The sequence below is a fragment of the Ranitomeya variabilis genome, chromosome 7 (assembly GCF_051348905.1).
Source record: "Ranitomeya variabilis isolate aRanVar5 chromosome 7, aRanVar5.hap1, whole genome shotgun sequence".
Lineage (NCBI taxonomy): Eukaryota > Metazoa > Chordata > Amphibia > Anura > Dendrobatidae > Ranitomeya > Ranitomeya variabilis.
Genome location: NC_135238.1, coordinates 213,188,368 through 213,201,256, shown reverse-complemented (window position 1 = coordinate 213,201,256; position 12,889 = coordinate 213,188,368). Strand labels below are relative to the sequence as shown.

At 43.2% G+C, this 12,889-nt stretch overlaps 1 protein-coding gene across 5 annotated transcripts in view; it reads left to right on the top strand.

The window, feature by feature from the left end:
- Nucleotides 1-12,889, top strand: part of SLC4A10 (solute carrier family 4 member 10) — a 198,911-nt gene that overhangs the window by 135,504 nt on the left and 50,518 nt on the right. For 3 of the 5 annotated variants that reach the window (XM_077272834.1, XM_077272835.1, XM_077272836.1), the window contains one exon: nucleotides 9,318-9,409. In XM_077272834.1, coding sequence (XP_077128949.1) covers nucleotides 9,318-9,409 — 92 coding nt within the window. The remainder of the gene's footprint in view (nucleotides 1-9,317; nucleotides 9,410-12,889) is intronic. The other 2 variants (XM_077272837.1, XM_077272838.1) reach the window with 1 other exon arrangement.

Below are 12,889 nucleotides of genomic sequence, written 5' to 3'. Positions count from 1 at the left end.
GGCACACTGTCCGCTACACACTGTCCGCTGCACACTGTCCGCTGCACACTGACCGCTGCACACTGTCCGCTACACACTGTCCGCGGCACACTGTCCGCTACACACTGTCCACGGCACACTGTCCGCTGCACACTGTCCGCTACACACTGTCCGCGGCACACTGTCCGCTACACACTGTCCGCGGCACACTGTCCGCTACACACTGTCCACTGCACACTGTCCGCTGCACACTGACCGCTGCACACTGTCCGCTACACACTGTCCGCGGCACACTGTCCGCTACACACTGTCCACTGCACACTGTCCGCTGCACACTGACCGCTGCACACTGTCCGCTACACACTGTCCGCGGCACACTGTCCGCTACACACTGTCCGCTGCACACTGTCCGCTACACACTGTCCGCGGCACACTGTCCGCTACACACTGTCCACTGCACACTGTCCGCTGCACACTGACCGCTGCACACTGTCCGCTACACACTGTCCGCGGCACACTGTCCGCTACACACTGTCCACGGCACACTGTCCGCTGCACACTGTCCGCTACACACTGTCCGCGGCACACTGTCCGCTACACACTGTCCACTGCACACTGTCCGCTGCACACTGTCCGCTACACACTGTCCGCTGCACACTGTCCGCTGCATACTGACCGCTGCACACTGTCCGCTGCACACTGTCCGCTGCACACTGACCGCTGCACACTAACTGCTGCGCACTGTCCCCTGCACACTGTCCGCTACACACTGTCCGCTACACACTGTCCGCGGCACACTGTCCGCTACACACTGTCCACTGCACACTGTCTGCTGCACACTGACCGCTGCACACTGTCCGCTACACACTGTCCGCGGCACACTGTCCGCTACACACTGTCCACGGCACACTGTCCGCTGCACACTGTCCGCTACACACTGTCCGCGGCACACTGTCCGCTACACACTGTCCACTGCACACTGTCCGCTGCACACTGTCCGCTACACACTGTCCGCTGCACACTGTCCGCTGCATACTGACCGCTGCACACTGTCCGCTGCACACTGTCCGCTGCACACTAACTGCTGCGCACTGTCCCCTGCACACTGTCCGCTACACACTGTCCGCTGCACACTGTCCGCTGCACACTGACCGCTGCAAACTGTCCGCTGCACACTGTCCGCTGCACACTGACCGCTGCACACTGTCCGCTGCACACTGTCCACTGCACACTGACCGCTGCACACTAACTGCTGCGCACTGTCCCCTGCACACTGTCCCCCGCACACTGTCCGCTGCACACTGTCCGCTGCACACTGACCGCAGCACACTGTCCGCTGCACACTGTCGGCTGCACACTGACCGCTGCACACTGTCCGCTGCACACTAACCGCTGCACACTGTCCGCCGCACACTGTCCGCCGCACACTGACCGCTGCACACTGTCCCCTGCACACTGTCCACCGCACACTGTCCGCCGCACACTGACCGCTGCACTTCATGCGTCCAGACTGTAATAAACATTTCATTTGTGCAGATCCTCTAAGTGCCTATGCAGCGCCACCTGGTGTTCACTAGTGGTACAATGTCTTTTGTTTGCATTTATTCTACATAACAAATTCTAGGACATTTTTGTCACTTTCACATCATCCATGCAGAGTCATAAAGTCTTTCACAGTACATTGCTTTTTAGAAATGCTCTTTACTATATATAATATTAATATGTACAGTATATATTCAGTACAACAAATAACAATTACAGAATGTACCTATGGAAATCCATAAACCCTCCAAGGATTTCCAGCTCTGTTCGTCTTATAGATTGTCTCGGAGTATAAGTCATTTTTTTAATATTTGCATTAACTTTCAGTGAAGTTGACAATCCTCGTCCCTACGGTCATACGATTTATGACGAGATCGCTGCCAGTACGCGTCACAGATATAATTGGCAACTATCATGTGTCTGCAGTGTGGCTGATGTAGGACTGTCATTTTAAATTGCTTTATTATGCACCACTTGTTCCTTATAGGGAATGTAGTTTTTTTTTTTTATAATATTGTTAAGCAATGGTTATTGGAATTATATGAGTTAATGTACAAAGATTGAGCGAGACTTGTCTACCAATAGGGTCTCTCATGTGTGGAGTGCTCGGCGATCCTCCACAGTGCTCAGACAGACAGCTGATGTCAGTAAGCCGGGTCCTATACTTTCCCTGTGGTGTCCCTGCACATGTTCCCGCTGACCGCTGCCACTCACAGTCACGGCACATCCTATAATCAGCTTATTGTTTAGGGACCATCACGAGAAAGAAAGGGAAAGGCCAAACTCCATAGAAGACTGTATGGCTATATCTGATTTAGTGACTTAATTAAAGCACATTTTGCTAACCTGACTTTACACATCTCCCAATTTTTGGCTTCTTCTATTAGTCAGAATTGAGTTCTCCAGCGGTAACAGCACTGTCCTCGTTTGCAGTAATTAGGCACAACATCTCTTCCACTTCCCTAGTAGTCACAACATCTTTTCCATTTAACCAGTAGTCATAACATCTCTTCCATTTACCCAGTAGTCACAGCATCAATTCCACTTCCCCAGTAGTCACAGCATCTCTTCCACTTCCCCAGTAGTGACAACATCTCTTCCATTTCCCCAGTAGTCACAGCATCTCTTCCACTTCCCCAGTAGTCACAGCATCTCTTCCATTTCCCCAGTAGTCACAGCATATATTTCACTTCCCCAGTAGTCACAGCATCTCTTCCACTTCCCCAGTAGTCACAGCATATATTTCACTTCCCCAGTAGTCACAGCATCTCTTCCATTTCCCCAGTAGTCACAGCATCTCTTCCACTTCCCCAGTAGTCACAGCATATATTTCACTTCCCCAGTAGTCACAGCATCTCTTCCATTTCCCCAGTAGTCACAGCATCTCCTCCACTTCCCCAGTAGTCACAGCATCTCCTCCACTTCCCCAGTAGTCACAGCATCTCTTCCATTTCCCCATTAGTCACAGCATCACTTCCACTTCCCCAGTAGTCACAGCACCTCTCCCACTTCCCCAGTAGTGACAACATCTCTTCCATTTCCCCAGTAGTCACAGCATCTCTTCCACTTCCCCAGTAGTCACAGCATCTCTTCCATTTACCCAGTAGTCACAGCATCTCTTCCACATCCCTAGTAGTCACAACATCTTTTCCATTTAACCAGTAGTCATAACATCTCTTCCATTTACCCAGTAGTCACAGCATCACTTCCACTTCCCCAGTAGTCATAGCATCTCTTTCACTTCTCCAGTAGTCACAGCATCTCTCCCACTTCCCCAGTAGTCACAGCATCACTTCCACTTCCCCAGTAGTCACAGCATCTCTTCCAATTCCCCAGTAGTCACAGCATCTCTTCCATTTCCCCAGTAGTCACAGCATATATTTCACTTCCCCAGTAGTCACAGCATCTCTTCCATTTCCCCAGTAGTCACAGCATCTCCTCCACTTCCCCATTAGTCACAGCATTTCTTCCATTTCCCCAGTAGTCACAGCATCTCTTCCATTTCCCCAGTAGTCATAGCATCTCTTTCACTTCTCCAGTAGTCACAGCATCTCTCCCACTTCCCCAGTAGTCACAGCATCACTTCCACTTCCCCAGTAGTGACAACATCTCTTCCATTTGCCCAGTAGTCACAGCATCTCTTCCACTTCCCCAGTAGTCACATCTCTTCCATTTCCCCAGTAGTCAAAGCATCTCTGCCACTTCCCAAGCAGTCATGGGATCTCTTCCACTTCACCCGTAGTCAAAGCATCGCTTCCAATTTTGAAATTTGGTTACGCCTACTGTACAAAGTAATATGATGTTTATGGCTTAGTTGCTGGTATATTCCCCCTATTGATATATATATATATATATATATATATATATATATATATATATATATATATGTATATATATATATATATATATATATATATATATATATATATATATATATATACAGGCAAATTGCCTCTTCAGAGACGAAGGATCTCTAGTGGCATCTATTGCATGTAACAATCCTAAACGTCAATGTTCACACTTTAAAGTTTCTTGCCACATGACTTAGAATAAAAGAACCATCCAGAAACTCCATGTACAGACAGGTGTTTCAGGGTCTTTGCCCTTCATTGGTGCTGGTTTGGCTACGGTACAGTGCTCAGACAGACAGCTGATTTCAGTAAGCCGGGTCCTGGGTGAGATTCCTCAGACAGGGGAGTCTAGGGATTAATGAAGTGAACGGCAGGTGGTATATATACATTCTAATATTGTTGCTATGCTTTTCATACATAACAAAGTCAGAACAGGCCATTTTAGCATGCTCATCAGGTGAATGAAGCGGAGGACAGTATATCTTCCTTCACTGCGTATCTTTCTTTAATAAGAAAGCTGCTGGAGCAATTTTTTGCAGAGTCAACATGAGTTGAGTTTTGGAATTTATCTTATTTCTTGTAATATACTTTAATTCTCATTAGTGCTTTACATTCAATTTTTAACACGTTTGTCTACCACATCAACCATTGTGACAAAACCCTACTGTGTCCAACATTAACCTTTTATGTCCATTCTCATTAAATTGATACCTAGAAAAGTTGAATAAAGCGATGCCTGGGCCCTATGTAATAAGAAGTCACGCAGAACCATCTACAAGGATTAGGATCTTCTTTGCCGGCCTGATCTGTATACTATGTGGGCCGCTGTCTTCAGATTTCCTCTCCTGAACGACATCACTCATTGTATTAGTATCGTCTCTGGAGCGATATTATATTTCATTACATTTCTACCTGGACAAATTGGAAAACTCAGCCAAGCAAATCATTAAATAACAAGTCTTAGATTGGTGATGGGTATTATGTATCGGGAGATTCACCTTGGCTGTATTTTGTAAACTGTTTTTAAAGAGATAAAACAGAAGATTCTTCTTAAAGGGAACCAGTCATCAGATTTATGCTGCCTTAAACACGGGAAATCTGAAATCCTGGCGGGCTCCTTCAATTGAAGGAACGATGTTTTGCTCTGAAACACTGTGGCGTGTTAGTGAATATATACTTTTAAAAAGATGCAGTTGTGGAAGAAGAGTCTGCTGGGCACCTTCCCTCTGGCTTCTCCCTGCCCGGCTCGGTTTGATTGACAGGAGAGCAACCACTGGTTGGGAACTTGTCGGTATTTCATACTGCACGACATGAATGATACAGATACCTCCAAGTTTCACTTCAATTTAAAGAAACGAACAAATGCCTTTTCCTTTTAACACCTTGAGAAAGGCATCAGCCGAAACGTGCGTCGGGGTGGGCAGGAACTGGGTGCACATCTATCCACACGTTTAACTTATGGGTATGTACCACTATACGTATATGCAAGTACTTTTGACACTTCTCTGTCTGCAATATATATTAACTATTTGGCTGCACTACTTATATACATGTCAAGTTGGTACTGAGAACATCATGAATAATGGATATTAGTATGTGTACCCACCTATGCCCTGTTCTTTCGTGCTGAGGATATCATGGGGGATCCTCTCTCTGCCGTTTTTCACCTGCTATTTTCAATAAAAGTTCTTCATGTGATTTGCATACAATTGGACGTATGACTGCTTTTTTATTGTTTTTTTTTTTTACATGAATGATACAGATACCTCCAAGTTTCACTTCAATTTAAAGAAACGAACAAATGCCTTTTCCTTTTAACACCTTGTAGATCAATCAGACAGTACCAAGAGGATCACACAACCTGTCCTCATAGCGTCTTCATAATCTGGAGGAGCTAGTTCATACATACCTGTCCCAGGTATCTCGGGTTCTGCTTCCTTCACCTCAGTCCGCTGCACTCTATTGTGCTCCACATTGGGTTTTGCCTTTTGCCCGGCATGACTCAATGACACCATTTTACTAAACCTATTTAAGGCCCTTTTAGACACACACCTGTGTCTTGGGATTGAGACTCTGACCTCTAGGTTTGGTGTCCTCCACCTTCTGTGCTGACTGTGCTTTTACTTGCTTCCTTCCCTGCTGGGTTCCACTTAATCTATCCTGCAATTCTTGAGGGATGCGGTGGCTTAGACAGGACCGGAATAATGTCAGAATTTTTACATTTCCTGGATATCTAGATGTCGGATATCCAATATAAAGTCTTTTTATATAAAACATTTTCCGCTCATGTAATAACTTTGTCAGATCTGTTACCAATTGTAGAGTTTGAATTTGATCCCGTGCATCAAACACGTCCGATCATTGATGTAATCTGCTATGTGTTGTGTCATTCATCGTTCTCCTTCTTTATTTTACTCTGTCTTTGTTGTATGTGTCTCTAACAGGCTCATCATCTCATCTCTGTTCCTCTCTCATCTTCCTTCCTTGGCTTTTGAGGTAGTGTAAAAAGTAGACATTTGGACTCTAGATGTCTGTTACTATATGTATTCTGCATGCCACTAACTACAAAAGATAGTCACCAATGTTACATTTATCAGATTGGTAGATATACAGTGGGTACGAAAAGTATTCAGACCCCTTTAAATCCTTCACTCTTCTCTTTCATTGAAGTTATTTGGTAAATTCCAAAAAGTTCATTTTTTCACATTAGCTTACACTCTGCACCCCATCTTGACTAAAAAAAAATGTTGAATTATTTGCAAATAATAAAAAAGAAAAACTGAAATATCACATGGTCATAAGTATTCAGACACTCATATTTAAGTCACATGTTGTCCATTTCCTTGTGATCCTCCTTGAGATGGTTCTACTCCTTCATTGGAGTCCAGCTGTGTTTAATTAAACTGACAGGACTTGATTTGGAAAGGCGCACACCTGTCTATATAAGACCTCACAGCTCACAGTGCATGTCAGACCAAATGAGAATCTTGAGGTCAAAGAAACTGGCCAAGGAGCTCAGAGGCAGAATTGTGGCAAAGCACAGATCTGGCCAAAGTTACAACAGAATTTCTGCAGTACTCAAAGTTCCTAAGAGCACAGTGGCCTCCATAATCGTTAAATGGAAGAAGTTTTGGACCACCAGAAGTCTTCCTAGACCTGGCTGTCCAGCCAAATTGCGCAATCATGGGAGAAGAGCCTTGGTGAGAGAGGTAAATAAGAACCCCAAGATCACTGTGGCTTGGCCGAAGGTTCAACTTCCAACAAGACAATGACCCCAAGCACACAGCTAAACCAACAAAGGAGTGGCTTCAGAACAACTCTGTGACCATTCTAGACTGGCCCAGCCAGAGCCCTGACCTAAACCCAACTAAGCATCTCTGGAGAGACCTGAAAATGGCTGTCCACCAACGTTCACCATCCAACCTGACGGAACTGGAGAGGATCTGCAAGGAAGAATGGCAGAGGATCCCCAAATCCAGGGGTGAAAACTTGTTGCATCATTCCCAAGAAGACTCATGGCTGTACTAGCTCAAAAAGGTGCTTCTACTCAATACTGAGCAAAGGGTCTGAATACTTATGACCATGTGATATTTCAGTTGTTCTTTTTTATTAAATTTGCAAAAATTTCTACATTTCTGTTTTTTTGTCAGTCAAGATGGGGCGCAGAGTGTACGTTAATGAGGAAAATATGTACTCTTTTGAATTTACCAAATGGCTGCAATGAAACAAAGAGTTAAAAATTTAAAGTGGTCTGAATACTTTCTGTACCCACTGTATAAATAATTGGACAAGACATCTAATTTCTTCAAAACTATTGAAAAAAAAAATCACAATAAACAATATAACATATAAGCCCTTTATTTGTTCTCATTCCCTAAAAGGATTGTCAGGATTAAAAAATGGCCAATTTTCCTGGATTCACTGGTCTGTATTTTGTTACATGAGGTCAAATGGGCCATGAATCCAGGACAGACTTGATATCTGTTCCTTTGTGTGAGGAAGTCTAAAAAACTACAAAATGTCCTCCATTGGGCTACTGGTGTACGTGTTGTGACTCAACTGTCTTTAACGGACTCCATGAGGGTGGTATTAGGATCCGACAATCCTGCAGCAGGACCATGGCTCACAGCCTAGCACTGTGCAGACTGATTGGCATACGCCTCAGTCTCTTCACTGATGAGAGCAGGTTCACACTGTTCACATGTGGCAGACGTGAAATCATGACCAATTTGGTGGTGGGTCAGTGTGGGTCTGGGGAAACATATCCTTAGAGGGTTGCACAATCCTCCATGTGAAATCTTCATAGCCATTGTCAGACCTAACCCTTGTGCAGTCAGCCCTTAGTTCATCCTAGTGCAGGACAATGCCGGTCTCATGTGGACAGAGTGTGTAGACAGTTCGTGGATGACAAAGGCATTAATGCCATTCACTGGTCTTCACGTTCCTTGTTCCTAAATCCAACTGAATACCTCTGGGACATTATATATTAGTGCATCTTATGTATGTAGTACTACCACAGACTGTCCAGGAGCTCACTGATGTCCTGATCCAGGTCTTGTATCAGATCTCCCCAGGAGCATCATCCTCCGTCTCATCAGGGGCATATACAAGAACGTGGAGGACAAACACCCTACTGAGTAAGATTATGAGCTCCCATGATGACATTCGCAGTGATTGGATCCGCCTGTGATAATTTTTTTTTTACTTTGATTTCGGGGGTAATTTGGAATCCAGCGTCCTATTGGTTGTTGACTTAGGTTTCCGTTGACCATTGATAACGAATGATACAATTTATATCTGCAAAGATTTTCACCTTGAATCTTTCGTTCATCGAGATCTGATATCTATTTCAGTCTTCCCTTAATTTTTTAAAGCAGTAGCTATGACTTGACCTTCACGATTTTATCATCTGTACCAGAGTGCCCCATAAACAATGAGTGCCTTCATCCCTAGAGTGTAAACCTTACCAGATAGCCCCTATTTACAGTACCCGAGATCTCCCATGATCAACGCCAGAGTGCCCCCATAAATGGCTCAGTTAGCAGTAAATTTCATTGCGTTCTGCTGCATTGCCCACTCGGAGCCCCAATATGTCCTCATGTGGCAATGGGCACTAGGAATCCTGTTTCATATCCATCATCTAAAATCTCTATGGGCGTCTCGTTGCCCTTCTTATTTGTAGTGATTTCAGTAAGCCACGTCAGAAGCCGCACTTGTCTTAGGATGAAGGACCACCACCATAACATCATTAGAGCTATTGCTATGTATATTTCCGGGATTTTCTTGACATTTATGTCATGTTTCTAATCTACTTTACCTTATAGCCTTTGTATTGTAGCAGAATATAATGTGTTTATAGGAGGAACATTGCTCTGTATTCAGATGGCTTCTCGTAAAAGTGCTTTGAACACGATGGATTGGAAAATAACAGTGTGTGTTCTTTAGCAGGTCAGCTCGTGTCTCCGCAGTCTGCTCCTTCCTGCATTGAACATAAGAATGACGTCAGCAGAGAAAACAGCACTTTAGATGTTTCCAAGGTGAGTGATGCAGAAGAAAATCATTCCAATGGCACATGAAATTCTAAAGAGCAAATACAACCTCTGTGTACTACTTATCAGGGGTGAGATATTGGGAATTCTCAAAGGGTTTGTCTCTGAAAGACCACCACTCTTGTCCATGGCACTTGGTATTGGAGGTCAGCCTCGTTTTCCAGAATGGCACTATCCATGAACAAGAGTGATGCATTTTTGCAAAAAATGATTATTTCTTCTCCCTCCAATCTTAGACAATAATTTTATGCAGTCATAAACACATTACAATGGACATATTGGGTGACAACTAGTGAAAAGTGAACTTACTCGGGTAAGGTGTTATCCGGACCATTCTCGGGTGCTAACAGAATGACTTTGGCGTGCTTGAAAAATATGTTCAACTCCTCACTGCTACATGTCTCACTGCTGTTCAACAGCCATAACACATGCAGGGATTGCCTAACGAACAGGAAATCCCTTCATGTGCGGGCGCAAGACATGCAGCCGTGGGAAGTCAAACATATTTTTCGAGCATGCCGAAGTCACTCTGTTAGAACCCGAGAATGGTCCGGATAACACCTTACCCAAGTACGTTCACCATTTACTGCAGCCGTTATTCTATGAGCGGACCACTCACTTTAGCCGTGCCTCCACAACCATGCGTCTTCTTGGAAGAATATGGTGTGCTGCTGATGGAGATGAAAAAGAATACAAGAGAAACACTTAAAATGCTAAAACTCTGGTTGGTTGCAGCCACAACTAGTGGACAGTGTAAAAAAACAAAAGTTCATCAGCTCAGCATAGCTTTTTGGGTGTTGTACACGGACAAGGGTGTGGGCCGGTTCCAAGGAAATTAATAAGATAGATTCGAAGGATCCAGCATGCTCAAATCAAAAAATTAAAATAATATATTTATTTGTTCACGCTAAGATTCCAAAACATATAAAAGACTCACTTGTCGTACACGTTCAGGCCCATATATAGCTTTGATAAAGGGCTCTATATGGGCCTGAAATGCGTTGGTCAAGTGTTTCTTAATGATTTTGGAATCTTTGAGTGATCAAGTAAATATGTGATTTTAACATTTTAATTTGTGGATCCTGGAGCCATTGACTCTACTTTACCTACTAGTTGGAGCTTGCTGCATAGTTTTTGCCAGTGAACATAGGTTATTTTCTTAAATAAAAACAAGCCGATAATACAATAACATTTGAGTAGAAAACCCCTCTAAACATAACCCGACAGGATGATTTTACTACTTAAACTAGAGTTATAGCTGTATTGTAGGTCTTAATGCAACAATAAAAATGATACCTGTTTTGTACTAATCCGATGCACCAACGCTGAGAAATCAAGAGTTAAGGCGACATGAAAATTAAATACCAACAAAAAATGAGCAGCAATGAAAAAACGTTCTAGAGACACAATCTAGGATAAATCTGTAAACCAACACGAGCGACAAGAGTTTAAAATAAGTCTCATAAAATTTAACACCAGCCCCTATGCGCGTTTCACCCGTAGCTTCATCAGGGGGTGATGAACCTGATGAAGCTACAGGTGAAACGTGCGTCTGCGGTGGTGGACCAGTGCACATTTACTCTATCCCCATTGTGTGCATACCACTTAGGTGTAAGTATTACCTTTGTTTTCTAACTACACTGTTTAGGAATAGTCATAGCACCAAGCTCTCTGACTAGGGGTATTTATTGTAGGTTTTTAACCTTCTTATGTCTTTTACATTTTTTTTTACATTTTCTACGTTGTCTATGTATACTGGTACCATTTTTATGAACATTCTGTTTTTGTCGCATGTATGTTATTCATATTTTTAATTATATATTAACAAAATGTTAAATTTTACGAGTCTTATTTTGCACTCTTGTCTCTCGTGTTGATTTACCGACATGTAAATTAGTCTAGAAGTGCATTGGGGGCGTGTTTGTTGACGCACTCCAAGAACATCACCCCTAATGCACTTCCAGAGTAATTTGCAAGTGGTTTTACAACTCTATTTCTCAGCACTGGCACTTGGATTACTCTATTTGTCAGCACTGGCACTTGGATTACTCTATTTGTCAGCACTGGCACTTGGATTACTCTATTTGTCAGCACTGGCACTTGGATTACTCTATTTGTCAGCACTGGCACTTGGATTACTCTATTTCTCAGCACTGGCACTTGGATTACTTCAAGGCAGGTATAATTTTTTTGGTGTACTAGGACCTATGCTTTTCTGTAAAGGGAACCTGTCTCTAGAGTTTTACAGAAGAAACCAACACCATTGTGTTATAATGCTTTTTAATACCTTTATGAACATGTCCCTGTTAAAATTGCCCATTTCGCTGGATAAAACGGTAACAAAAGAGCATGCACATGCAGCACTCACCAGGAGTCATGTGGGCGGTGCTATGGCACAAAGAGTCATAATACCCTGGATGTGAGCATGCCCACCCTGTCTTGATTGACTTCCATTGGGAATAAGGTGAAGTTGTTCAGTGCAGCTTCCCACCTACTTGTTTTCCTCTTTTTCTGTCTTCTTCTGGCTGCCAATCAAGAAGTTGAGGCAGAGATACTGTAGATGAAAAACAAACTGGTGCGAACTGATGGCCATGCCAAGGACATACCAGGAGTCTCTGATTGGTTTGAACAGTAATTTTGCGCTGAATGTCTCCCTTTAAGAAATTACAATGGGGGGGAAAAACAGGTGGATGGACATGTAGATAAATTGAAAGCAGTTTATTTAAAAAATGACACGTTTCGCCAGTCTTCATCAGGTAGCGCTGCTGTTCTTCTGTTTCTCCCTCTTAGGGAGATCACCTCCATTTAAGAAATTAATGAGAACAAAATTAGGTAGGAAAACCCCCAGGAAAGTGAAAATGGTCTCTGGTTTTCCTGCAAAGAACATCACCACTCCTATTCACGAGCTGCATCTGGAGCCACAATTGATTGATTTAATGAGTAATTAGCTGCAGTAACAAACGACCCAATTTCTAGAGAAATCTTTGCTCCAAACCAGGAATGTAAAAAAAAGCACAAATTATATTTTTCTTTTGAAGGGTTTATACTTAATACCTCTAACTGCGCTGTGTGTATATTGTTTTATTTTTTTTTGGAATGCCAAATGTATAAATATTCACAAACTCTGGGGAGATGCCAGCAATATTTGCATAGATAATCTTGTAAATGTTAACACAGAATGTGTGCCGATATGTAAGTTACCAGATGGCTGATGGAAGACGCTAATCACGATGTCCGTTCGCATAGTGTATCCGGGAATGTGGTCAGTGTAGCTCCTGCCTCGATACATTTGTCCTTTACACCTGATGAGGTTGGTGTAATTACTTCTAAAAATAATATAATTTCCTTATAATTTGTTTTAAGAGTTTTCTTGCCTGATATTAAGATCAGCATTCTATGATTCCAGCTGATCCTAATGTCAGGATTATAGACAATGCTGAGATGGATTTTCAAGGTAAGTACACCTGC